The sequence below is a fragment of the Thunnus maccoyii genome, chromosome 15 (assembly GCF_910596095.1).
Source record: "Thunnus maccoyii chromosome 15, fThuMac1.1, whole genome shotgun sequence".
NCBI lineage: Eukaryota > Metazoa > Chordata > Actinopteri > Scombriformes > Scombridae > Thunnus > Thunnus maccoyii.
Window position 1 is genome coordinate 20,874,067 of NC_056547.1, and position 24,034 is coordinate 20,898,100.

The 24,034-nt window shown below is 40.1% G+C and overlaps 2 protein-coding genes across 6 annotated transcripts in view; both read left to right on the forward strand.

Moving 5' to 3' along the window:
- The first annotated feature begins 25 nt into the window (after window positions 1-25).
- Window positions 26-6,885, forward strand: trappc3 (trafficking protein particle complex subunit 3). The gene is made up of 5 exons (XM_042435198.1): window positions 26-204; window positions 2,735-2,832; window positions 4,095-4,194; window positions 5,820-6,002; window positions 6,179-6,885. The coding sequence occupies exons 1-5, from the start codon at window positions 163-165 to the stop codon at window positions 6,296-6,298; spliced, it is 543 nt and encodes a 180-aa protein (XP_042291132.1). The 5' UTR covers window positions 26-162; the 3' UTR covers window positions 6,299-6,885.
- col8a2 (collagen, type VIII, alpha 2) overlaps window positions 4,106-24,034 on the forward strand; it is a 123,343-nt gene continuing 103,414 nt past the window's right edge. For all 5 annotated transcript variants that reach the window (XM_042435193.1, XM_042435188.1, XM_042435191.1 and 2 more), the window contains exons 1-2: window positions 4,106-4,194; window positions 19,391-19,550. The gene's annotated coding sequence lies outside the window, so the exon portion shown is untranslated. The remainder of the gene's footprint in view (window positions 4,195-19,390; window positions 19,551-24,034) is intronic.

Consider the following 24,034-nt stretch of genomic DNA (forward strand, 5'->3'; position numbering starts at 1 on the left):
GATGTTAGACAGGAAGTGTTCTTTTTTAATCTTACTAGTTTGACAGTGGCGGAAGTGAGCGACTAAACTGGCGATTAGGGGAATAACTGCTGAGCCAGAATCAAATAAATAAAGGATTAATATCGAGTCACCACCTTGTGTAAGCCCGTCACACTGTCCACAATGTCCAGGCAATCCAACCGAACAACAGACAGCAAGAAGATGGTAGGCGACTCCCGCAGGATTAACATCAATCAAACCGAGCTAGCCAAATGCTAACTGTAGCCAAACAGCAAGGGCTAACTGGATAATGTTACCTCGGCTAGTGTAGTTCCCTGTCAGTCAAGTAGTTCAACTTGGTTGACAGGTGTGGGAAAATATATACAAAGCTTTTGAACCAGTTTTAATCATTAATTGTTGAACATTAGCAGTTTTGACAATAACTGTAGCGTTAGCTCGCTGTAGCAACCAAACCAGCTTTGCTAAATGACAGTATAACACTAGTTTTTAGCTGCCCTTTGCATCATAGATTCTGATAGTTAATATTATATTAAATATTAATTATATTCACACATATAAAACACACAACACGCGAGTGTAACAGTGTAATCCAAATGCATTCATATCTGGTCAAATGGAAATAACACGTCGGGTACAGTGTATGTGAAAATTTCTTAACAATTTCAGCACAGTTTACTGAGACAATTTACTAAAAAGCGATTTTAATTATCTACGATATAGCAGGGTTCATAATAAGGTTCAGCACTGAGAAGGCATTACAATATTACAACTGCTATGAAGACACAGGCTCATGGTCAGAATACTAAATGTAATTCTGAACTATAAGGTTAATTATAAATATACAAGGTTATCGATTCAAGATTCAAGATGTTTATTATCACACCGGTTATACAAATGCAATAACTGGCTGGAAGGCTCCATTACGGTAGAAACAGTAACTAAAAATACATATAAAATATAATAACAAAATATAAAAGCAATGTGTGTGTGTGTTTATATATATATATGTGTGTGTGTGTGTGTGTGTGTGTGTATATATATATATATAAAGAAGAATACAAAACTACTTAATCTACCTAGCTTAAACCTGCAGTGTGGAACTTTTATCTCCCCCTTCTGGCAGTGAGAGCAACTACACAAACACTGTGTTTACCACATATGCCTCGCCCCAGCTGCTGCAGCCAAGCCCCCAGGAAGTGCACCGGGCTTTTGAAGCAAATTTTACATAGTGGCCAAACTGTGGAATTACAACTTCCGAGTCCGTCACATAGAATTTTTCGGCCCAGAAAGCATTTTTCCCAAACACAATTATGGGAAAAGGGGTGTCTGTAAAAGGGTAGATACATTTTTTTGAGCGTCACAACCCCCACGAAGTGACTTGTTTCACTATTAGAAATTGATCCATTCGGTCCGATAACATTTGGAAAGTCTAGAAGAACCGCACCATTGAATTATTTTATCACCATTGAAGTTAGCGGAGGGCTAAACCTGAAGTTAGCCAGCACGGCCAGCAGATGTCTCTAGTGAGCATGCTCTATGAGCCCCACGATCAAGAAGTGTGAGCAACATCCGGGTCATTTATTTACAGCAGGAAGTGGCTGTTTTGGCTTCATGCACCACTAAGCAACTTTCATAGGAATGAACGGGGCTCTGCCTTCGATGCTGTATCCATTTGTCTTTAAACATCCATGGCTGTAGCCTGCTCCATCGCTACTCTTGTTTTCTTCAGCTCTGGCAAACCAGTCATTGCTGGTTGACGGAAAACACATCACTACTGTTGTGCCAGCATGGGGATGTCGCCACAGACACCAGATTTAAAAACCCTGGTATACTGCAAAATACAGAGAGATTTATCTGGTGATGATAGACTTACGGCATTGTGTGAACTTGTTTGGCAAGGGCTTGAATGTAACAGACGTTCATTTATATTATATTAGTTATTACCACACTCCAGCTTTAACTAAGCACTAAAAAACCTACAACTAAACCTAGAAGCACCTAAATATTTACTAGTGCGGAGCTCCCGGCACGTCGCCTTTCCTCCCATGGTGCCATATATAAAGTTTTTTATTGTTCTGCATTAACTTAGTAGTTAGTAGTTACATTAATTATCAAAACCCTAATTACTAAGAATACATTTCAGCACCAGGAGCTGTCCACAGCATGATATATAAAAGAGCCTGGTGCAGAATGTGACACAGTATTGTATGTTTGCATATTATTGTCCAAATTGAAGGAACTGATTATTAGATGACAAACTTAGGTATCCAGTGGGCCTTATGCTACACCGCAGGGTGTTCAGAAACGTCTGACTGCCAGCAGCAGGCAAGTGGCTACACTAGATTAAACAGGGTGGACTTTGCAATTATAGTAACTGTTGTCACTAATGATGTGTTTATTACAATCTTTGCTCATTATTGGCATACCCTTGAGGATGGCTTAGTGTTTTGTAATGAAGAAGAAATGAAATGTATTGTTCTTTTTCTACCTGCCTTGATCATTGTGTTCTCACAAAAACTTGTTATCCTTCTGTCATTTCACTATAAATGTAGTTAAGTAACAAAAGATAAAGGATGAAGCCTTCTTTTTATTATACTAATTTAATTTTCATCACCATATAGTAGTTTGCCACCCTCACTAACCAGCATTTTTGTTGCCATTCTTCCAGGGTCATTCGTTTAAATTTGATTGTCAGGAATGATGTGAAACAATTCTGTTGTTTTCTCTCCCACAGAACTCTGAGCTGTTCACGCTGACTTATGGAGCTCTGGTCACCCAGCTTTGCAAAGATTATGAGAATGACGAGGAAGTCAATAAACAATTGGACAAGATGTGAGTACCCCCGTCAATGTTCATTTGTTATATTCACACCCAACTGTAGTTAAAAACTGTGTGAAAATAGTGTAGAGACTGAGCAAATGTGTTCAAAGTAGCTAGTGTGACATTAACAAATGGGAATTGACATCATCGCTACATTAGTATTACATCCGTAAGTAAATTTATTTAAATCACTGTTTATGAACACAAAATGTTACTTCATTATCACAGACTTTACATTGTTTTTTAATGCCACAGTTTCCTTTATTTATCATAAAATATACAGTCAAGGTTCATTCAAGGTTTTTAATTGGAAACATTGTCATTTCCAAAAAAGAATAGTTTCTTGTAAACCCAGCCATAGGCTCTCATTGTACATTAGTTTTTATCTGTTACAAGATGCAGTTCTCTGTGCAATGTGAAGTATATGAACTGTACATTCTGTTCATAAATGCACATATTGAGTCTTTGGTTATGGACTACCTAACCAGCATATTAGAGTTCATCCTCTTGTTTAACCGAGGAATAAGAGCTAATTCTCCTGGCCTTTCAGATTTCTCCCTTGAACTCACACACCCTCACACTATACAGACACATTCTTCTTCCCTCTATTCATATTTCTCCTAAGGACAACTTGGAGCAGAGAGATGACATAATCAGCTTTTATTTCTCATACTTCTTTGTCCGAGGTTCCCCTCTGCTCTTGTAATTCTTTAGAACTCATGGGGCCTTTGAAGAAGGGAAAACTGATGTGTGTGTTTTTATTAGAGAAAAAAACATTCTGTAAGACCACTCCCTCAAAATAAGCCTGGGAAAAAAAGATTGGTTTATAACTCAAATATTCAAAATATCCTGTCATACTGACAGGACTTTGGACTGGATGTACTTTGCTTTTCTGGTTGTGCGGCAACGACAAAGCTCTCTCCAAGCGAAGTCATGCTGTTAGATGAGGCTTATCTTACCTGGCCTTAGAAGGCAGTGAGTCTGCGTTGCCCACTCTGCCAGTTGCCAGCCAGCTGGACAGAGACAGACCATGTTAGGATTGGGATGCATCAGTTGGCTTCAGACTCCGTAGTCAGGATAATTTAACATGACCTTGTAATCAGAATTATCGTCATTTGCCAAGTTTATGAACCAAGAATGTCTTGGAGCATTTGTAACTGTCTTCTATCTCTTTACGGTGTGCTGCAGTTTATCATTTTTTCCTCTGTACTTTTCCACTACTATGAAGAAAGAGAATGACATTATATCTCTGTTATTTTCTCTCTCTTTCTTAGGGGTTATAACATCGGAGTGCGTTTGATCGAGGACTTTCTGGCACGCTCCAGCATCGGCAGGTGTCAGGATTTCCGAGAAACAGCCGATGTCATTGCTAAGGTAATTGGATGGTTCCAGGCCAATCAGAGCGTGACCATGGACTTCTCCCAAGATGGAGGGAGGGAGAAGGAGGGAGACAAACTATAGAGTGACTGAAACATCTCAATATATGATAAGAGAAAGAAGAGAATAATTGAGGAAAAGGAAGGGAAAACATATGATTGTGACATGAGTAGACTAAATTTTAAAGTCCCAGAAAGCAGCACTAAACTTTAGGCCTTGCTACACATTAATAAAACATTAAAATGTAGCTGGCTGGTAGACTTGTAACACTTCCATGTCTTGTTTCACAAAAGTCAGTCTTTCTTTACAACTAAAAGACAGACGGACGCAGGCAAACAATGAAGGGCTGTTGCTCTCAGACTGTGTGTTCAGCACTCCAGCTGTTTTCAAGGTGTTGCTAGGGGATTCATTCCACAGATGTGACCCCACACTAGCTCAGGGAACTGGCTCTTCGTCATGAAGAGAGGGGTCATGTCTGTAAATTAAGGTATGGCCGTTTGGAAGGAGCGGTGATATCCTGTTTTTAGGATATCATGTGACTTCTAACTAAACCCTGAAATAATCTCAGTCATTCCTCAGTTAAATATGTTTTGAGGAAGTCTGTTGTGTGTTCAAAAACAGATATTCTACAATTATACATGATGAATAATTTCACTGGAAGGTGAGACTTAAGCTGTGGTGCTATTAACTACAGAAAGACTTGTTATTGTGAGTTTTAAGGCTGGACTCCAGACACATTCATACACATTACACATAAAAGCAAGAATCTGCCCTGTGCTGCTTCATATTTTCATCGGTTGGATCGGTGCAACTGTAATTTTGCTTGCTCGATTGAAATCTGATTATTGCGTGAGTGTGCGGTCACTCCTGTGACACATCACAGGGACAAAGCGTGGCGGGAGAACAGGAGAAGCAGACAGCAGTTAGCAGAAAGCAGGTTTGTGCAAATACTAATGTAAAGTATGCCAGTAATACAACATATTCCTGCAGCTGCTTCACAAATAATAGATTTGATTGTGGCTTTTACTGTGAAGCAGCTGCAGGAAGTGTTGAGTGATAGTCACTGGGTTGGTATTACAGTATTACATAAGTCAGCCAGTTTGGCAAAAATCTGCAGGCTCAGGGGATGTTGGAGAGAATCTCAAGTAAGAAAAATGTTGAAAATTTGGCCAGAGCTGCCTGTTCCCCCTGTGTCTCCTGAGCCCAAGATAACACTGGACTTTTTATGGGTGCAACTACATTTGTGTTGGAGCTCTACTGATTAGTATCAGAGGAACAGGGTAGGGCTTGAACAAACAATTACTTTACTTTTACCATTAATCTTTTAGTCTGTAAAATGTCAGAAAATTGTGAAAATCACGTTTTCCTCACAACTGAGAAGCTTGAACTTGGGAATGTTTGACATTTTTACTTGAATTGATTAAAATAATAGTTGCTTGTTTGTTTATTATTAACGGATCATTTAAGCTCACCAATCTAACATTTATTTTGCATATATTAGAGAGATGGTGCGTTTCAGCCAAATTAATGTGTAATGAAACATCAGTTCTCTCTCTCTCTCGAGAAATCCCTGCTCAGTTTTCTCTTCTATGCACTCCTCACTGTGTTGTGGTGGCTGGTAGGTTGCGTTTAAGATGTACCTGGGAGTCACCCCCAGTGTGACCAACTGGAGCCCAGCGGGAGATGAATTCTCCCTCATCCTAGAGAACAACCCGCTGGTTGACTTTGTGGAGCTGCCCGATAACCACAGCACACTGATCTACTCCAACCTGCTGTGTGGGGTCCTCAGAGGAGCCCTGGAGATGGTAAGGTCAAGGCACCAAGTGTGCAGTTTAAATGTATATGAGGACACTTTCACACACATCCATTTTAAGGTTTAAAGTTAAGATTTCTTGTGCAAATTTGTGATAGTATACAACAATTTCATCAAGAGAAAAGCCGCTGGAGCATGGAAATGTAACTTATTATGACCTGGATTTAGGTCCAGATGGCGGTGGATGTGAGATTTGTCCAAGACACTCTGAGAGGGGACAACGTGACAGAAATCCGCATGAAGTTCATCAAGAGGATTGAAGAAAACCTCCCAGCAGGAGATGAGTGATGGAAACTCTTTCATCAACTTCTTTGTCTCATTTCAGGAGGATTAAGTTATGCACGGAAACACTTCACACACAGACTGAAAGGATGAAGGAACTGAACTCAAAACATCAGTTGTGTTACATCTCAATAGCTCAACATGTATTTCCTTTCCTTGCAACTTTATATGTTGTCTGAGAGTGTTGATCACTCACTCAAGAGTCATGGCTGAAATTGCAACACCTCCTCAATTCCTAGTATCTCCATCTTCTGTTATCTTTTCTATCTGTGTTGTGAGGAGTGAATGTCAGGAATTAGAAGAGACTATTGAGATTCACCCAGGTGTAAAGGAACACTGTACGCTATTGAAGCACAACACCATAACATGGCCCTGCTACCTTGAATAATTTGTGGATTATAAAAAATTGTCAGCACTGATCTGTGGTCCAGTTTAAGGGAAAGGCTCTTTATTTTTAATTTTATACTTATTTCCTGGAGGTGTTCTGTGTAGTTTGACAGTATTTAATGGTAATTTGTTAGGACATTTTACAGGAAGGGTGGTGCAGTTTAGTACAAATTACAAAAAAGACACGAAAAAAGTTTTAATTTGGTTTAGTTGGTAAGTGTCCACTCATTATATTTGGGTTGTTGATTTGCAAAAATAAAAAAACCCCACATATCAACATATTGGAGTGTTTCTTAAAAACTCTATAATGAATGCATTTCCCAAATTACCCAAACTACTTACTTTCAAAGAAATGTCTTCAGTATGAACAGTTACACAGCAGCTACTACTTAAAAATGTAGGAAAGTCAATAAAATAAAGTGTTGCTGAAATTGTTGATTTACACTTGATTTCATTTTTTTTTTAAATAAAGAATCTATTATGCTTAAATGTTGTTTGACAAAACTACACACTGAAAAGTATTTTCTGCTGTATAAGAATTGTAAAGAACTTAATTTATCAAGGATTTTTGCAAATTAACTACATATGAACCCAAATGTGGTACATATTAGCTAAACCAACTTGACTTTTTTTCACTTTTTTCTTATAAGTTGCACCAAATTGCATCAAAATGTTCTGCAAACTGTGCTTTATCTTTACATACCTGCAAATTACACAGAAAATTATCCAGGAAATTAGTATAAAATTGAAGGACCTTTAAAATAAAGTGCCAACAAAGTTTTCATAGATCTGTATTGAATAACAACAGTCACTGTGGAGGGGAGATAATATCCTGTATCTGTCACCCACCCACATGGAAAGTCACCGTTTTTCTTCAATTCATATTAAAGTTTGTCTTGTATCTTGACAAAATTATGCGTTTTCATTTTGCCATGATTAACCGTTGGTTCTAGGATGGAGTACCTAACTGTACATCAGAATGTTTTTATGTTTGTTTTTATGTTGTTTTGGTTTTTTTCCTCTTTTTTTAAAAATGAAATCACATTCTATATTGCTGCCAATTGTCTGGCATGTTAAATTAATGAAGATGTCAAATAAATGTGACATGTTTCATACGGTGGTTTTATCGTGCGTTTGTGAGAGTGTAGAGATGTGACACTTCATAACATACCTGTAGGTGTATCTGAAACTGTTTTAACTAGTCACACACACATACAAATACACACTGTGTCCTATGTACCACCTTGTCAATTCTGCCTCAGTTTACTGTGAGAGTGTTATTCCTTTGGAGTACCGCAACCTCTGCAAAGGCAAACAATAACAGACCTAATGCCCCTCTTATGTTTGTTCAGGTTACATGGAAATAATCTGTGTGTGTGTGTGCGTGCGTGCGTGTGTGTGTGCGTGCACAGAGAAGGAAGGACCCGTCTCTAAAAATCTCACTCGCGCTGGGTTCTGGTTGCAACACCTGTGAATGGCTTTACATCACCCCTGAAGTAACGAACAGAACTTGTCATTTAGACCCACTGCACACCTCGTCAATAACCGAAAACACGACAGACGGCTATTCACTCACTCACTCACTCACTCACTCAGACACGCACACATATACAAATCATCCCTGGTCTCACTTTAAAAGCAAAAATCTGGTCTAGATACTACAAGAACATTAGCCATGTTTTTCTTATTATTTGCCTTTTCTGTTTTATTGTGTAACAGAACAATAATATTAGTACCAAACTCATGTGTCTGCTGAAAGCACTTAGAGGATGAGATTGTCAGATAGGGATTTCCTTTTGGAGAAATCTGTCAGCTATTAGCTGCTGGAAACCTTGAGGCTCTACACATCCTATTTTATAGCTGCTATTACATGAACCCATTTCTGGTTTTACAGTTTTAGTATTCAGGCACATGCATAGAGTTAAACAGCCACCAGAGGGCGCTGTGTACATGACGTTTCTCAGCTGTGGGCAGTACTGTTCTCCAAGATAAGGCTGAAGTTATGCACATTAAACATTTTTGGCCCAAGATGGATACTGTGGGAGCAACACATTCCCTTATTTGTAGGAGTATGGGCTAGAGCTGCCAGAAAACATAAATTAAAGGTTCATTTTCAGATTATGAGTATGGAAAGACCATACTATCCATAATGAGTGGCCGATGCCAGTACATGGGCTCTAGTTTTGATTTGGCTCAAGATCAGACCAACGATGACAACATGCGCATACTTTATAATCAGCGGGAAGATGTATTAGGAAGGGATTTCTTACTATTATTTACTGTCTTAAGCCTCTGCCCACTCCTGTCTGGGGTAGCACTCATTTAAAAGGATAAAGAGTGGAAAGTGGAAGCACAGTGAGGGCCGTCAGCATGCAATAAGCCCTGTGGGCCATTAGGCGAGCTCTCAACACATTACGTGCACATATCTAAGCACCCTGTAGGCCTGTGATGTGGATGTTGGATGGAGAGCGGGCAGGAAATAGTTTTTGTGCAGAAGCTCATTGTAAATGACTTGGCAGAATTAGAGCCGTGTACCTGGGGGATGGACAGCTGGGTTTGTGTACTCGTGAAAACCTGTATCACTCTGCCATATGCTTGCAGGAATTTGACCTGACAAACACACACATATATATATACACGCATCGTACATGGAGGCCAAAGCGAGGATGAATTTATTACCGACACTATACTCACAAATAGGTGTTAATACACACTTGAAGGACCTTGTCCAAACATGTGAATAGTCCATTTTCTGTTTCCCAGCCCTTTAAGTTTCACCAGAACATCTAGTGAGGGTTTTGTGTTGATCGTTTCAACAGTTATATCCATTAAACAAGAAAGTATGATGACTTCAAACTAACTAACGCTCCATTATGACTTCTTGTAACCTGTGCATCTGTGATCTCTATTCCCTTTTGCGAGACCGCACGTGTTGTCACAGAATGAAAGGACAAGGAGAAGAAAAAAAGAATTGTTGTTGAGGCACTTAAGACGCTCCAAGAGCCATGAGGAATTGCTTCAAAGATTCTATTTTTATCTATTGTTTTTCCCCCTCTCTTTTCTCTCTCTTTCTCTCTCTCTCTCTCTCTCTCTCAAACACACACACACACACAGTTGTTTAAACCACACACATCTGCATGCACACTGAGACATTTCCCATTACTCATATGTCAGACACAGTTTCTTTCAGTGTCTGACATCCACACACATGCTGTTTTTATTGTATATTGTATTTAAATTTGTTATTATTATTAATATTGTTTATCGCAACTGCCTATATTTTTCAGAAAACTTTATTAGGACAGACCTGGAAAACAAGTAGCAAATGTTACGGGCCCTGAGACAACGTGCGCCGATCTGCTTTAAGCCAGCTAAACGTTTCCATGTGGCCTTTATGGGAAACAAATGGTGAAAGGCACGCTGTGACAGTAAAGCCCAGTGCACAGCCTGGTATTGACCTGTGCTTATTGAATACCGCATCCCTTTCTTCTACCTCCACTCCATCTATTTCCACCCAGTTTCTCATAGGTTTTCCCACTTTCTCTCAGTCGTTCCCTTCGTTGTAGTCATTCCTCCTTTTCCCCATTTTTCTTTGTGCAGTTAATGTTTTACTGATGTGTAGCAGCCTCTGAATCAGAGAAAAGGATGTGCGATAGTCAACCTTTTGGGAATTTCCCGCGTCTGCTGGGAAACATGCTGTCTCTCAGGTGAGGTAAGGGCTGACAGAAGAATCAGTCACCCAGGATTTCCAGAGGTTTCCGGAGTGTGTGTTTTGTGTCTGGTGGAAAGAGGGGAGATGACAGGAGGATGGACAGCACTTAAATTTCAGGGAAGAAGAGAATGCAGTGAGTCAGCAAACAAGTGTATTAGTGGCAAAGAGGAAAAAAAAAAACCCAGACTGAATAATGTTCCCGGGCAGTGAAGCGGTGGGAAGAGGTGGTTGATTTAATGAGCATGTCGATGGTGCACACCTGAAAAGATGCTCACATAAACTGGAGAGTTGTTGTTACATAATTTATAGGTTCTGTCTTGTCTACTAAAGTGCACCCTGTTGTACGTGGTGAAAGTGTGATTTTAGGGATTTGATGGGATGTTTCTTCGGCATTTATGTGTGTAAACACCTCAGTAAATAAATGTGGATGTGGTTTTGAGAGGTAATTATGAGTTGATTTGGTATTCGGTCACAGTATGTACCCACTGAAATCTGCTAGAGCATCTGCAAGCCATTTGGAATATGAATCATCACCCACTTCCAGACAAACTGTTGAGCACTTCCCATAAATCTAATAACTCATGCTTTGCTCAGCCATTTAGCATGGACTGTACATCCAATAGAAAGTGAGAAGTTTTCAGGCCTCCTGAAGTTATGTTTGGGTCATCACGGCTGTTGGCAGGAAGGGTGAAATCAGACACAAAACTAGTAAAACCAACCCCTCCAAGCTCAAAAATAAAAGCATGGATCAGACCCAGCAAACCCGTACAATAAAATCCTGGATCACCAGTGTCACAAGGGATTCATGTTAACAAAGAAAACATCTTTTCAGTGGGAAGACATGTCAGGTTGAAATCAGTCCAAAGCTGGGTCTTTTTTCTGTATCAGCAGTGACCTGGCTAGTTCCATGAGGGTTTCACCCCGAGCCCTGGACGACGCCGAGCCATTTAATGCCTTGTTTTTAGTTTTCCCCCTTCCCTTTCTTCCAGGCTTTTTGGATGGGAGCTGCTAAGCTGCCTTCACTCTGCTTCCAATTTCCTCCTGCCCTTTTGTTCTTCCTCTTTTCTCCAGGATCTGATGAAGAGGAGTTTTTAGACGTTACTGATGATACAGGTTTTACCCATTCCAGATCCTCTTCATCTTTGTGCCTCATTTTCCCACAATACTCTTCAACTTTTCTCTTGTTTTTCTCCCTCCTTTCTTCCCTTTTTCCTGACCCCGCAGCCGCTCGAGCTAGAGTTTATGTAACAGCAGAAGAACTTTCCAGCTTGGAACGGCCTCACTTGAAGATGGAGCAAGGAGAATGAGTGGGAGAGAAAGAAAAAAAAGTGTCATGTATAATTTTACACCGGCTTGCCCTGAGGGCAAACGACACCTGACCTTAGACTTCATTATTCCAGGCCCTTTACCTCCAAATGCACATATGTAAGCATATATTTATATCAGTCTCCCAGGCAGTAACAAATACGTTAATTCCAATTGAAAAGCAGGAATGTGAAAGTCCTGGTTTGCCCTGGACTAAAATCAAACCAGGCTTCCTCCCACAGCACAGGGCTGCCTAGAGGCTGCACACCAGCTGCACTGGACGGGATATCACCGCTCACCACTGCCAAGCATGAACTGATCGTGTGTGTGTGTGTCACATTAAAATCTTGGAGTGACAAAACATACACCATACATTGATTAGAGCGAAGTACTTCTAATGACACATGTCTCACAAGCAGGCCATCTATCTAAACTTTCAAAGCATGATATCCGAGCTAATATCACAGCATAAATCTGGACACCAGCTCCATGGCTTTATGTCTTCAGCAAGTCATTTATTATCCGCCCACTTCCAGCACTTCTCACACCAGTCAGTGTGATTGTAAGGGGTCTGGATGTCCTATTATGCAGGGTAGACATTTCAGGTCTGTGAGTATGACTTTCCATATAAAACACCTCAAGCTGTCACACTGGAAAATGAGACTGACTGGAATATGAAAGGTAGACTGGGATTTATGGCAAATCCCCAATTTGGGAGACATATGATGGGGCATTATTAGCAATATTTCCATCTAACTGTTGAATAAACTTTATGAAATCACTGAAATAATAATTATAAACTATATTGTATAAACTAACTGTGTGTTTGCATTACTTAGGTAAAGTATAATACCTGGTTACAGTATAATACCTTAAACTTAATCAAGATCATTTAAACATATTCACCTACAAAATAACAAAAAGGGATTGAAGAAATTAATGGTATCAGCCAAAAAGTTATTGTTCACTACTGATAGCAGATGTTGGTGATTATGGTTTGGTTCAAAGATGAAAAAAAAAATGGCTGCACAGCCATGATGGATTCTTACATGGGCATTTTCAAAAAGCCAAGTTGAAGTGTGTGAGAACTAACACATCATTTTTTAAAAATCCATTTGAAAGCAACCCACAAAGCCTAATTCTAAACTATGTTATAGAATTGACATAGTTTCAATCATTCATGGTGCCTCCACTGCCTCACTTGCAAGCTAGCAAGCTAACAGCTAAGCTAAGTTCAGATTTGGTGTTTGTGTTTCTGTAAGTCCGTAGAATTTTTAAAAGGCAGTAAACAACCTCACATTTATCCATTATTTTTTCCATTCATGCTGTCAAAATGTTTCCCCACAATATCAGATGTTTTGGTGTCATAATTATGCATTTCAGCACCACTAGCTAGTTTTATCCATTTTGCGTTAGCTAAGAGAACAACAATTGCTTAAAGCACTGCCACAGTCCCCACTGGAGTACAAGGCATTGCCTGTTCCATTTATACATGGTGAATTTTCAATTTAGATGTTTTCCCACACATTTTAATGCTAGTTCCAAGTGAATTCTGGTTTCAGCACATTTAGTAAACTATGGAAACATCAGTAAGACAATTTACAACAGCAGAGGCTCCTCTTCTACTAGGGTTTGGAATTGCTCTGACAAGCTTTGAATCTGTGGTTTCTATTGGTTCATAATGAAAAAATAGGCAGATTAAAAAAAAAAAAAAAGTTTAAACACGAATTAAACATTTTTGTTCCCTGCTGTGACAGCCCTAATGGGAATAACAACAGACATTTCTGGGACGTTGCGGTGGTCAGATACTTTACAAACAACCTCTCAAGGACATGTTTAGCTGTTGTGTAATGGAATTGAAAAATTTATCCAGACCAGCTGTTCCAGGCCTGTCACCATTCATTGACCAAATGCATTTCCATTGTAGACATCATGTAATTTATTTTTTGACAAAAGTGGAAAAACTAGCAAATGTTTTCAATCATAATCAGCTCATACTGTGCAAAAATGTACTTGAAATCTAGTTACTGGGGGCAAAATTTGACCTTTTTCACCTTTTGACATTAAAGACGAGGTCAGACAACTGTTCTCATTTTCACTGCAAATATTATTTTCATCAGGTGTAATTTTTCTCAATCCTGATATTGCTGCAGTCTGTAGTGTAGCCCAACTGTAAAGTCTTGAAAGTCTTTCTATTGTTGCCAAGTTTAAGACCTCTTGTTCACCAGCTGGGCACAGATACAACGGCCTCGGGGTAGTGTGAGATTTATGTAATGGGTGTATTTATCAAACAGGCCGATATGCACAGACTGCCTCTGCATTGATCCAAAATCAGAAGTCAAATGATTGACTATCAGTTGATTTAGTAGACACGTCCAGTACAGCAGGAGTGATTTTCTCTGCCATTTTATGGTCTGACATGAGGTGTATGACTTTACAAATGAGCAACATATAGCTTTAACAAGCATTATGATTTATGCTAACAACATGGATTTTGGAGCGGCCCATTAGTACAGGAGAGGATGTTTTCAATAGAGGAAAGGAGTTGTTCTTCCCTCTGTATATGGCTGACAGAGAGAAAGCCATGTACACCTACATGTATTTATTGTCCTTCAAATACAGCAAATGCATACATATATTTGGGATGCATAATGTAAGTGTATTCTCAAATGGCAATGTGCGTGCCAAACAAGCTGAATGTTCAACTTTTGCCTTTCCCATTTCCTTGCTCATGTCATTCAGTAATGTGAGCACTTTGCCAAAAGTTCTTCTTAATTTTTATGGCCTTAAAAATGTGATGTTTGTGTCTGTGTGCATACATACTGTACACATGTGTGCATCTGCTTCACCTATGTGCCTCCCTGTGTGATTTCGTTACTCATTGAACGTGGAGGTGCTGAAAGCGCTCTCTGTGGGCCTCATAACGCACAAACCTTTTTCCAATTAGCCGGCCAGGTTGGGCTCAGTGGTGCTTACATCTACTGTAAATCTGACCCAGACAAAACACCCACTGGGTTCTGCTCCAAAGGGACAGATAGCGAGAGGGAGAGGGAGGAACCTGTCAAAAGCGGTGTAGCATTTTGTCAGACAGTTTCCGGGCCTCTCGTGCTGCATGTCGAGAGGCCCGGAAACCGGTTTCCAGGCCTCTCGTGCTGCAGGTCAGCGTCTGGCCCTACGACTGTCAGCATCCGCATCTGTTAGCCAGTTAAAGGACAATCGTATGGTTCCTGTAAGGATTAAAAAGCCAGACGGATTCTGAGCTCTGCGGCCATGTTACAACCACACATATGTACCCACAAACAGCCCCACATGCATGCAAACATAAAATCTTTTCTCTCTGGACTGACTGGACCAGAAGCATGCCTCATGTCAGCAGAACGGTCTCTTGTATTCAGTAAACAGTGAGTAGCTGATTGTCACCAACTGAGATTCTCTTTGTGTTTGTTAGTCTTTCCAGCTATCATCTGAGTGCACTGTGGTTTATGTTTCACGGTAACTCCGAACTGATTTTGTTGTTAATATGTTGCAAGACCATGTAATTATTCCCTCTTTCCACTCCTTCTATTCTTTGAAAGTGTTTCTTTGATTCAAAAACGTAACCATAATTATTTAAACCAAAATTGTATTCCCAAAAGAGCAAAGTGAAACATAATCACAGAAAACAGTCTGTTTTCAGAATACCACATTTGGTTTTATTTGCACTCGGTATGCAGCACGCACCATGGAGACATTTTCAGTGGACATAAAAGCCAGCGGAGCTGAGTGAATGAGACCTGGATGTCCTCGAAGATGTGCTTTGGAAGACGAAAGCATGACCAGAACTGCAATGGAGCGTCCAACATTCACATTGTTTCTCTTTGCTTTTATCTTTCCTTGGTCCTCTGTTTTATCTACTTCTTGGCAGGTATGAACGAGTACAAGGAGATGATGCTGTGAGAAAAATGTGGACATGCATTAGGCAAGATGAAAGTGATGACAATTTCTTTTAAGCAGTATGTTTATCTGGCTATAGTAACCAGTCCATGACTTCATCCACACGGCAGTGAATCCAACATTTTTTGTCAACACCTAATGTTCTTACAGCATAGCATCAAAGACAATTCTTGAGCATACTGTCTGAGCATCTGTCAAAGACATTCTCCTCTTTAAAAGTAAAGTCTATAAAGGGTTATCACAAATATACTGTTGGTCTCATTATTTTAGTTTTTTAATTCTCACAAAATTTGGGAATCAGTCAGTATTTTATTTAAGGTAACAAAAGTGATGAATGGGATGAAAACAATCACTTATGCAAAAGTCAGATTAAATAAATATAATCAGAAACACAGTCTTTACAGATTTTTTTAGCCATGCTAATGTGTGACTTGAGGGACAGGAATGTCAGTCTGTGGGTGACATTCTTTCATCTGTCGGTCTATAGGTCCACCACTTTGGTCCACTGAAATAGTTCAACAGCTGTAAGATGGATTGCCACGATATTTTGTGAAGACATTTATGGTCCCCAAAGGATGAATCCTACTGACTTTGGTGATCCCCTGACTTTAGAGGTTCAAGGTATATCTTGACAAATATTGGATGGCTGTAAAATCTGCTACAAATTTTTAAGGCACCTAGAGGAAAAAAATCTGATAACTTGGTCCCCCAACTTTCATCTAGAACCATCCCTAGGTCAAAATATCAGTTTGTCTAATACAAATTAACCTCAGCTGTATTTTGTGTTGCTAAGGTGGTGAACTTGGTAAACATTATACATGCTAATGATCAGATTGTTAGTATTGTCATTGTGAGCATGCTAACATGCTAACAGTTTCACAGACCCACTAACATGGCTGTAGTTAAATTATATCAACAGACCGTTTTATGTAAAATGTCAATAGTACCTTCTTGCAGGACAAAACTGAACAACTTTTTTATTAGATTTTAACTAATCCACTGCTTTTATGCATTTATGCATTTTATAATCCACAATGCAACTTATGCAACAAAAAAAGTCCAAAAGTTCCAGACCCTAAAGTTCTTTTTTACACAATTACAAAACTCTACTAAAAGAGGAAAAGGCGGAATAAAATGATCTCAGTGATGTTATACTGCACCACGTTTGTGGAACAGCCTTCCTAACCATTTGAGGGCAGCACAGACCAGCTTGGTCTCACCAAATGGTGTATAAATAACACACCAATTTCTTACGTCATTTTGCGTGTCATCACTACACATTTTTACTTTTTGTGTCATTTCACGCCATTTAGGTAATAAATTCAGTCACCAAAAGCGACCTATAGTTATGTTTGAGTGACAGAAAGTGACACATTTCAGATGATGTCAATATAGTGTGACTTTATTTTCTTTCATGAGGTGATTTGATCTTATTAGGAGGAGGCAGATTGAGTGGATGGCTAGATAGTTAGTTGGCAAAAAGTTGGAGAGAACTGTTTGACACCACTACCTTGCGAAATGTCCTTAAAGTGGTGTGCTATTTATATGCCATCCCATGAGATAATGTTGCACAGATATCTAGACTCTTTTAAAAAATCCTTTCTATTCATTCCTATTCTATTTCATCTTAACTCTTATTATTATTATTTTCTTTATGTTGTATGTTCTTTGTTATTAATACTATAGCCCTTTGAGTTTCACTATGAATGGAAAGTGTGGTACAAATTAAATGTATTATAATTATAATTATAGCTTGTAGTAATGAAAGGTTGGATCCAGAATTTGGTTGAACAACTAAATCTACTTTAACACCTGAGGCCAGAGGCACCAACCATCCCGATGGCTACACCTCTGCCATGAATGCTCGATCTGCTAGGGTGGACCTGGTAATGGAAGCTCAAAGAGTGGACTGTTCAGTGACACAACCCCCATTCACACCCAGCTCCGGTGCTGCATGGTCTGGTTCAACTTTACAACATGAAGGGGGGTCTTAAAAACATGCCCTGTCACTACTCAACCTCCAAAAAATGTCACTGATTTGCACATACACACACCTGCCCATGGCGCACCAACACGTGCTAGGAGGAAGGTGGGGCCGCGGTGTTAGCAGAGTATTTATGATATCATGACATCATCATGCCAGGTGATGGAGTGCTGTGTCATGCTTTGTTTGGTTTTCCAGCACTAACCATATTAGCAATAACACCAGCTCTGGGAAAACATGTCAGTGAAGGATAACTGAGATTGGCGCACAACGGTGAGGAGAGAAAAAAAACATGAAATAATAACCTAGGGGGTGAATGTGTTCAGAAGAAATCTGGGGTTTAACATAAGAGTGTAATTATAACAAGCTGCCGTCAATCACAGTGTCAGCTCCCTCAACCAGTGCCCCTCCCTTCCTTCACACCTCAGTGACCCCTGACCCCCCGCACACCCCACAACACTAACACCATGTTCCTTGTGACACACGAGGCACCTCTCAACACCTTTATACTCAACATACTGTATGCTGGTCACATACATACTGAGAGCCACATTCACACAAGTACACCTGAAGGTAATCCCAACACTGTCATGCAAAAACAACAAAAAATTTATGTAACGCTTTTCAAAATGTCCATGTTTGCTCATTGTTTGACTTCTTGATTCGATTTCATGACAGTGTAACTCGTTGATACTTTCTGACAAATTAATCTTGAACAGAGCTTCCATGATCTTGCGACCATGGAAATGTTTTTAAAACAGTCACTAAAAGGAACACAACTGTATCAACTTGTGACAGTAAAGTGACTTAAAAATCACTGTGAATTATTATATTATGGAAGTACGTACAAGCAAGACATTTTATAAGGTACAGCATTTAAAAACCTATTTAATGTCATTGGGAGTTAATGGGCTAAAACAACCAAAACCACCTGTATGGTCCTTTAGATCTTTGAACAGGATTAATAGAAAAAGCGGAACAGGAGGGAGTGAAAAGCTGTTGGAAACTGAGATCAATGAAGAGATGGATGGATCAATGGGCAGAAGTCCCAGTGTGACTCTGTGAACTGTCATATAGAGAGTAGCTAGTGAGACAGTAAGCATTGCCACCAATATTTATGTCTACGATGAAAATAACAGAATGACTGTAGTCAGTGGTCAGTGGTGCAAGGTGTGGACGCTTGAATCAGCAAGGAAAGAATGACTGGCACTAGGTGAGGGTAGTGGATGGCGCCTGTGAAGACTGACTCATTCATTAGCACCTCTTTATGAGTTGTATACCTCATTTAAAAAGGTACCTAAAAATGGAAGCAAATAACATGCTTGAAAAACAGCATCTGATATTTCCATTTCCACACAATAGGGTATTTATGCAAGCTGTGTGACGTGGTTTAAACCCAAAATATATGTGACGTTCAAAGACACATCACACCACCTGTGGACCCACCCTTGCTACTGGCGTTCAGGATGTCCTAAAGGCCAAGTGGGCCTGTGGCACCAACCAACAGCTCCAAGGAAATGCACAATTATTTCCAGTTCCTAAAATGGCTGGAAATCACATCCTATTTTTGTCGATATGTGTATGTACAACATGTGTCAGACTTGTAAGCGTCAATATTGTTCAGTATGTGGAATTATTCAAGATCAAATACATTGTATGTGCATCATTTGATGTATATTGTAGCCAGCTTGCGTCAGTGAACTTTCTTATAAGCCTACAAATATTAGAATGACAGTAGGATGGTCACAGTATTTCCTGTCTGATGTTTCCGTTTCAGAGCACCCAGAGACAGTGGTGGGAGGAGTATTGATGCTTGCCACAGCTGACAGATGAGCAAAAGGAAGGAAAAGGAACCGTAGGAAAAGGAAGTGGACCTGTATGACCTTTCAATTGGGCGTAGGAAATGTGAATCCTTGTCTGGGGCCAAGTCAGGCCAGGTCAGTCTGTCTCTGTCTTTTATTACCTTATGACAGCCACTGATCATTGTTACTTGGTGAATTTTGATTCCATTAACAAACTGCAATGATGCACAGAGCCTTATTCTCAAAGGTTTAAATAAAAGGTAGATTTAATCAAAACTAAAGCCAGGTACAAGTAGTTATCTGTGTATAGTTAGTCACAGCTAAACCTAAGGCCAGGGTATGCTCAAAAGGATCGACTTCATATGGCGTGTTGTTCAACTATTTCAGGAGGTAAAAGTGTTTATAGCTGTTCTGAATAGCCACACTCAAAGATGGCGTGAAAAGCCTACCGTCATACAGTAGACAAGGCGTGAGATGCGATAATCGTAACCAAATGTGAATAACGGTGCACACATGCAGACACATACAGCAATTTTGTCATATAACTTGCCTATTCTCTACATTCCAATGTCAGAAAGGTGTGGGGAGGGAGGGTTTCATCCATTGATTGACCATTCAACAGGCATGTGATGTAAACCTCATTCAACCAAAAACCTGTAACGGAGGATCCTACTTGAATTTGCCATGTAGTGTCCATTGCCAGCTTTATCAATCTAGTATAATTTAGGGTCCTGATTGCTTTCTCTTGACAAGCTTTGGTGGGAGCGTATCTGTCACACAGACCACCTAAAGTAATTATGAAGTCAGTGGCGCGAGATAATTGGCCTCCATTATCCTTGTCTGGATGAGTGAGAGCAAACAAAGCTGTCCTGCAGAAGAGGGTTACAGCAGTCATCCCTCTCCACGCATAACCTAAGCCACTTTTGAGGTGAAACTGGAGAGACATCGCATGCTGTGGAAGGCCTTGGGATAGCTGGGAGTTAGGGGTTAAGATGTGAAAGATGAGATTACAAGACATAATTTGGCATGATTGTTTAAAAGAGGTGCCACTTTACATATTTAGGGAAACCACAGCAAAACCCTATATCCATTAAGTCATTCCTGTGCAGTTTTTGGCATAAACCACTAATTAATTCTTCTCTTTTCAATATTCTGCTCCACCATCATCTCATACTCACTCAGCTTCTCATCTGCATAATCTTCTCTGTATGGTATTAAAGTTTTGAAGTGAGACTCTCAATTTACCTTCAAGCTGTTGACACACAGCATAAATCTCTTTCACTGGTCTTCAACATGGACTTACCACCCCATAACAGGCCCAGCCCAACACACTTTCCTTCATAAGCCTCTCGATCCTATTTCCCAGACTATTATGCTTGCATATTTCAATCGGCATGGAGCACAAGTGAGGGGTGGAGGAGGAAGGGGTGAGAGGGAGTGGGGAGAGGGGAGGAATGAAAAACACAAGGAGGTCAGCGAGAGAGACGTTTCTTTCTTTCACACCATGTGTTACTGTAAGATATTCATTTCCTCTGCGATTCCTCTCCCTCCCTCCAGCCCTTTGTTTTTCTTCTCCATCACTGTCAGTGTGCACTGGCTGAGGTAGTCCAGGTCGCATCAAGTCCATTGGATCCTGTCTCTATCTTGGATCCATCCCTCCAAATCAGTTTCCCAAATTGTGGACCGTGCAGAGTGCAGCTGTGGTAACCTGAGAGCTTTCTGTTGTAGCTCTGAGCCGCCAAAGCCCATTAAAAATGAGCATGTTTGACTTCTGAGCCTGGTTTGGTGATTGAACTAAAGGGACAATCTTATTTATTAAATCAAATCTAGATAGGGATCTGTTGACTGTATGTACAATTTCTAGTCAGACTTGGATTGACTGTAAGGTAACGTAGCAGCAACAAGATCTGCTAACAGGGCTTTGATTTGCAAGCCAATGAGATGTTATTAATTTATTTCATAATTAATTGATTTTTTAACAAACAAGGAAAACTGAGATTTCTCTCTCATTATTTTTCTCTTTGTCCATTTCTTCCCCCAGGCCTGTACTGCTTTTCCAGTAAGCCTGAAATTATTATTTAACAGTGTAGCTTGTCTCCGAGTTGAGACGTTCTCATCATAAAACCTTAAAAAAACAACTGTGGTTGTACTTCAAAATGCAAAGCATTCTGGCACTTGGAGACTGAATATAAGTCATTCCATGTGGAGGGGAGTGTTGTTGAGGCTGAAAGTGTCACATGCTTCTGTTGCAGCTCTTTGGTTCCCATGCACAGTAGCCAAGGATCCATTAAATGGTGTGTTTTCATTTAAGATTTTTTGTCATTTCCAGTTCTTAATAGGCTGTCGCTAACTTCTTACATCATTATAACCCATTTAAAAAAAGAACAGGATGTTTTTGACATCCAGACTGATCCAAATGGGATGCGTTTTTGAACCAGATGTAATGTGATAAGCAGATTGGAGGCCGCACAGACACAGTCAGGTGTTCACAAACGCTCTCACAGCGGTTTGGTTTGCGAGCAGGAAGCTGAACTGTTGCTCAGGATAACCATAAGGCACCATATCCCTCTGTCCTGTTTGTGAACTTTTGTGGGGGCTTTTATGGTTGCGGTCATTCTGTGTGGTTGATGAGGCTCATGTCAGCCCTGGGTTTCTAACTCAAATGAACCCTCCACATCCATGGAGCTGTCCAAATAACCTCCTTTATTCAGGCTCCTTCAACTATTCATCTTCAAAGTCTCATTCTAGAAACATTTTTTTAAAAAAATGTAGTTTTGAGGCTCAGTTTTCAGCCCTTGGAGTTTAAAAAAAAATTTTTTTACAGTCAATCCAAAATGTGCATTTTTTTCTTACCAACTCATAAATGACTAATCGCTAAACCCTCCCCTAGGAAGTGACTGTCCAGTTATAGCTTAGCAAACTATAAGCTATGGATTTCTCAGCATGCTGAAGTGGTGTGCATGGTTTTGTAATAAGAGATTCTCTGCATTTAAAAGGTTTAAGTTTGTGTCCTTTTTATGCCTTTCCAAAGCTAAACACAAAAGAGCTAAAGTGTAAGGAATGGATTAATCAGTGTTTGTCTGCTCTAATGTAAGCTGCAATTGTTAGCATGTCCAGCGAACTAGTTTACTATCTGCATTATTTTTTCCCCCACCTGCATTCCATGGAGACCTGCCTTACTCTGCCTTTTGATTGGCTCTTACCCCTGATATTTTTACCCTAACCCCAACCATCTCACTCCTCATGCCTAAACCTAACCAACCTAACCAAAAAGGCAACGACTACCAGCCAATCACAGGCAGAGTAAGGCGGGTTTTCAAGGAATGTGGGTGGAAAATAACGCTTACTACCTACAGTAGTAACCAAGCATTACTTCCAAAGGCAAGGAGCAAATCATTAACTTACTACATTTGTTTGCAGGGTTACAGGTTACTTAAAATAAAGGCCTGTTCATGATAGCAGATCCGTTGTGTATTTTCACACTGCGGGGAATTTAGGGAAACATCAGCGGCTCTGTCATGGTGGATTTGGGGAAGTTTTACACATTGTATAACCAGCCAGTCTCGTTACCCGAGAAAGCATTACATTTGCCAAACACGTTAGTTAATCCTCAGCCTCAGCCTTTTCTCTAATAATGCTAAAGGTAAAAACATACCATACCAAAGAACAAATTGTCAGTTGGTGAGGATGCTGACTTTTGGGAAACACATTTTATAGCACAATATCATGTATGTAGCCATATTTAAGATGCCTTATATAGGCTTCTTGTTTTAAACTGAGACAGGAAACAGAGACGGTGTTTTCAACTTAATTAGTTTACTAGCCGCAGCTAATGAAAATCTTCCATGTCAGCTGGCAAAATCGCTGTCTCCGACTAGAAATAATAAGCTTGCTTTTGTCTACCTCTGTGAGATACCAAGGATGCATTGTTTTAAAAATTGTTAAAAACAGTGGTAAATCTGACAGTGTTATTGCTATGCGAATAAGCAGTCATTCATCACAACAGAGAATTTGTCATCAGACACGGCAAATACACCCGTGTTTTCTGAGGACGTCACCAAAGCATTGCTGGGATAATATTTAGCCAGGTGCTGAATGTGGATTTGGAGACGTTTTTAGAGCTGAGTGCTTTATGGAATCCATATCCCTCCTCAGCGGGCCCTCTTTGGGATCAGAGCAGTAATACCGAGGCCTGCCTGCACAGTGTCCCCCAGAGGGAGACAGAAAGGGAGAAAGGGGAAGATGAAGTGAGGAGGAAAGAGCAGGACACATTGATGGAGAGAGCGGAAAGAAAGTGAATACCAGATAGAGACAGAGACAAATACTCTGCGTCTGACAGTGACTGTTAAATCCAATACCCTGCAATGCTGAAATCAGGCCCTGTGCTCTTGCTATTTTCAAACAATTTGTAAGGGAGATAATCACATTTTGGATTGAAAGAGCTTCCACGCCGCAGTGAAGTAGAACTAAGAGAAATGCTAAATTCCTGCCTTTGGAATTTGGATTGCTGTGTTTGGAGCCATATGCTTTATATACGAGCCTGGACGGGGCCCACGCTCTGCTTTATTTTCTTAACCAGACACCCACTGGCATGTAACGTAACTGTGGTCAAAAACAGG

Bases quoted from the DNA above. Each gene is read 5' to 3' on its own strand.
- trappc3 (XM_042435198.1), top strand. From the start codon at position 163: ATGTCCAGGCAATCCAACCGAACAACAGACAGCAAGAAGATG. The intron at 205-2,734 runs GTAGGCGACTCC...TCTCTCCCACAG, and splicing joins CAACAGACAGCAAGAAGATG to AACTCTGAGCTGTTCACGCT. The intron at 2,833-4,094 runs GTGAGTACCCCC...TCTCTTTCTTAG, and splicing joins AATAAACAATTGGACAAGAT to GGGTTATAACATCGGAGTGC.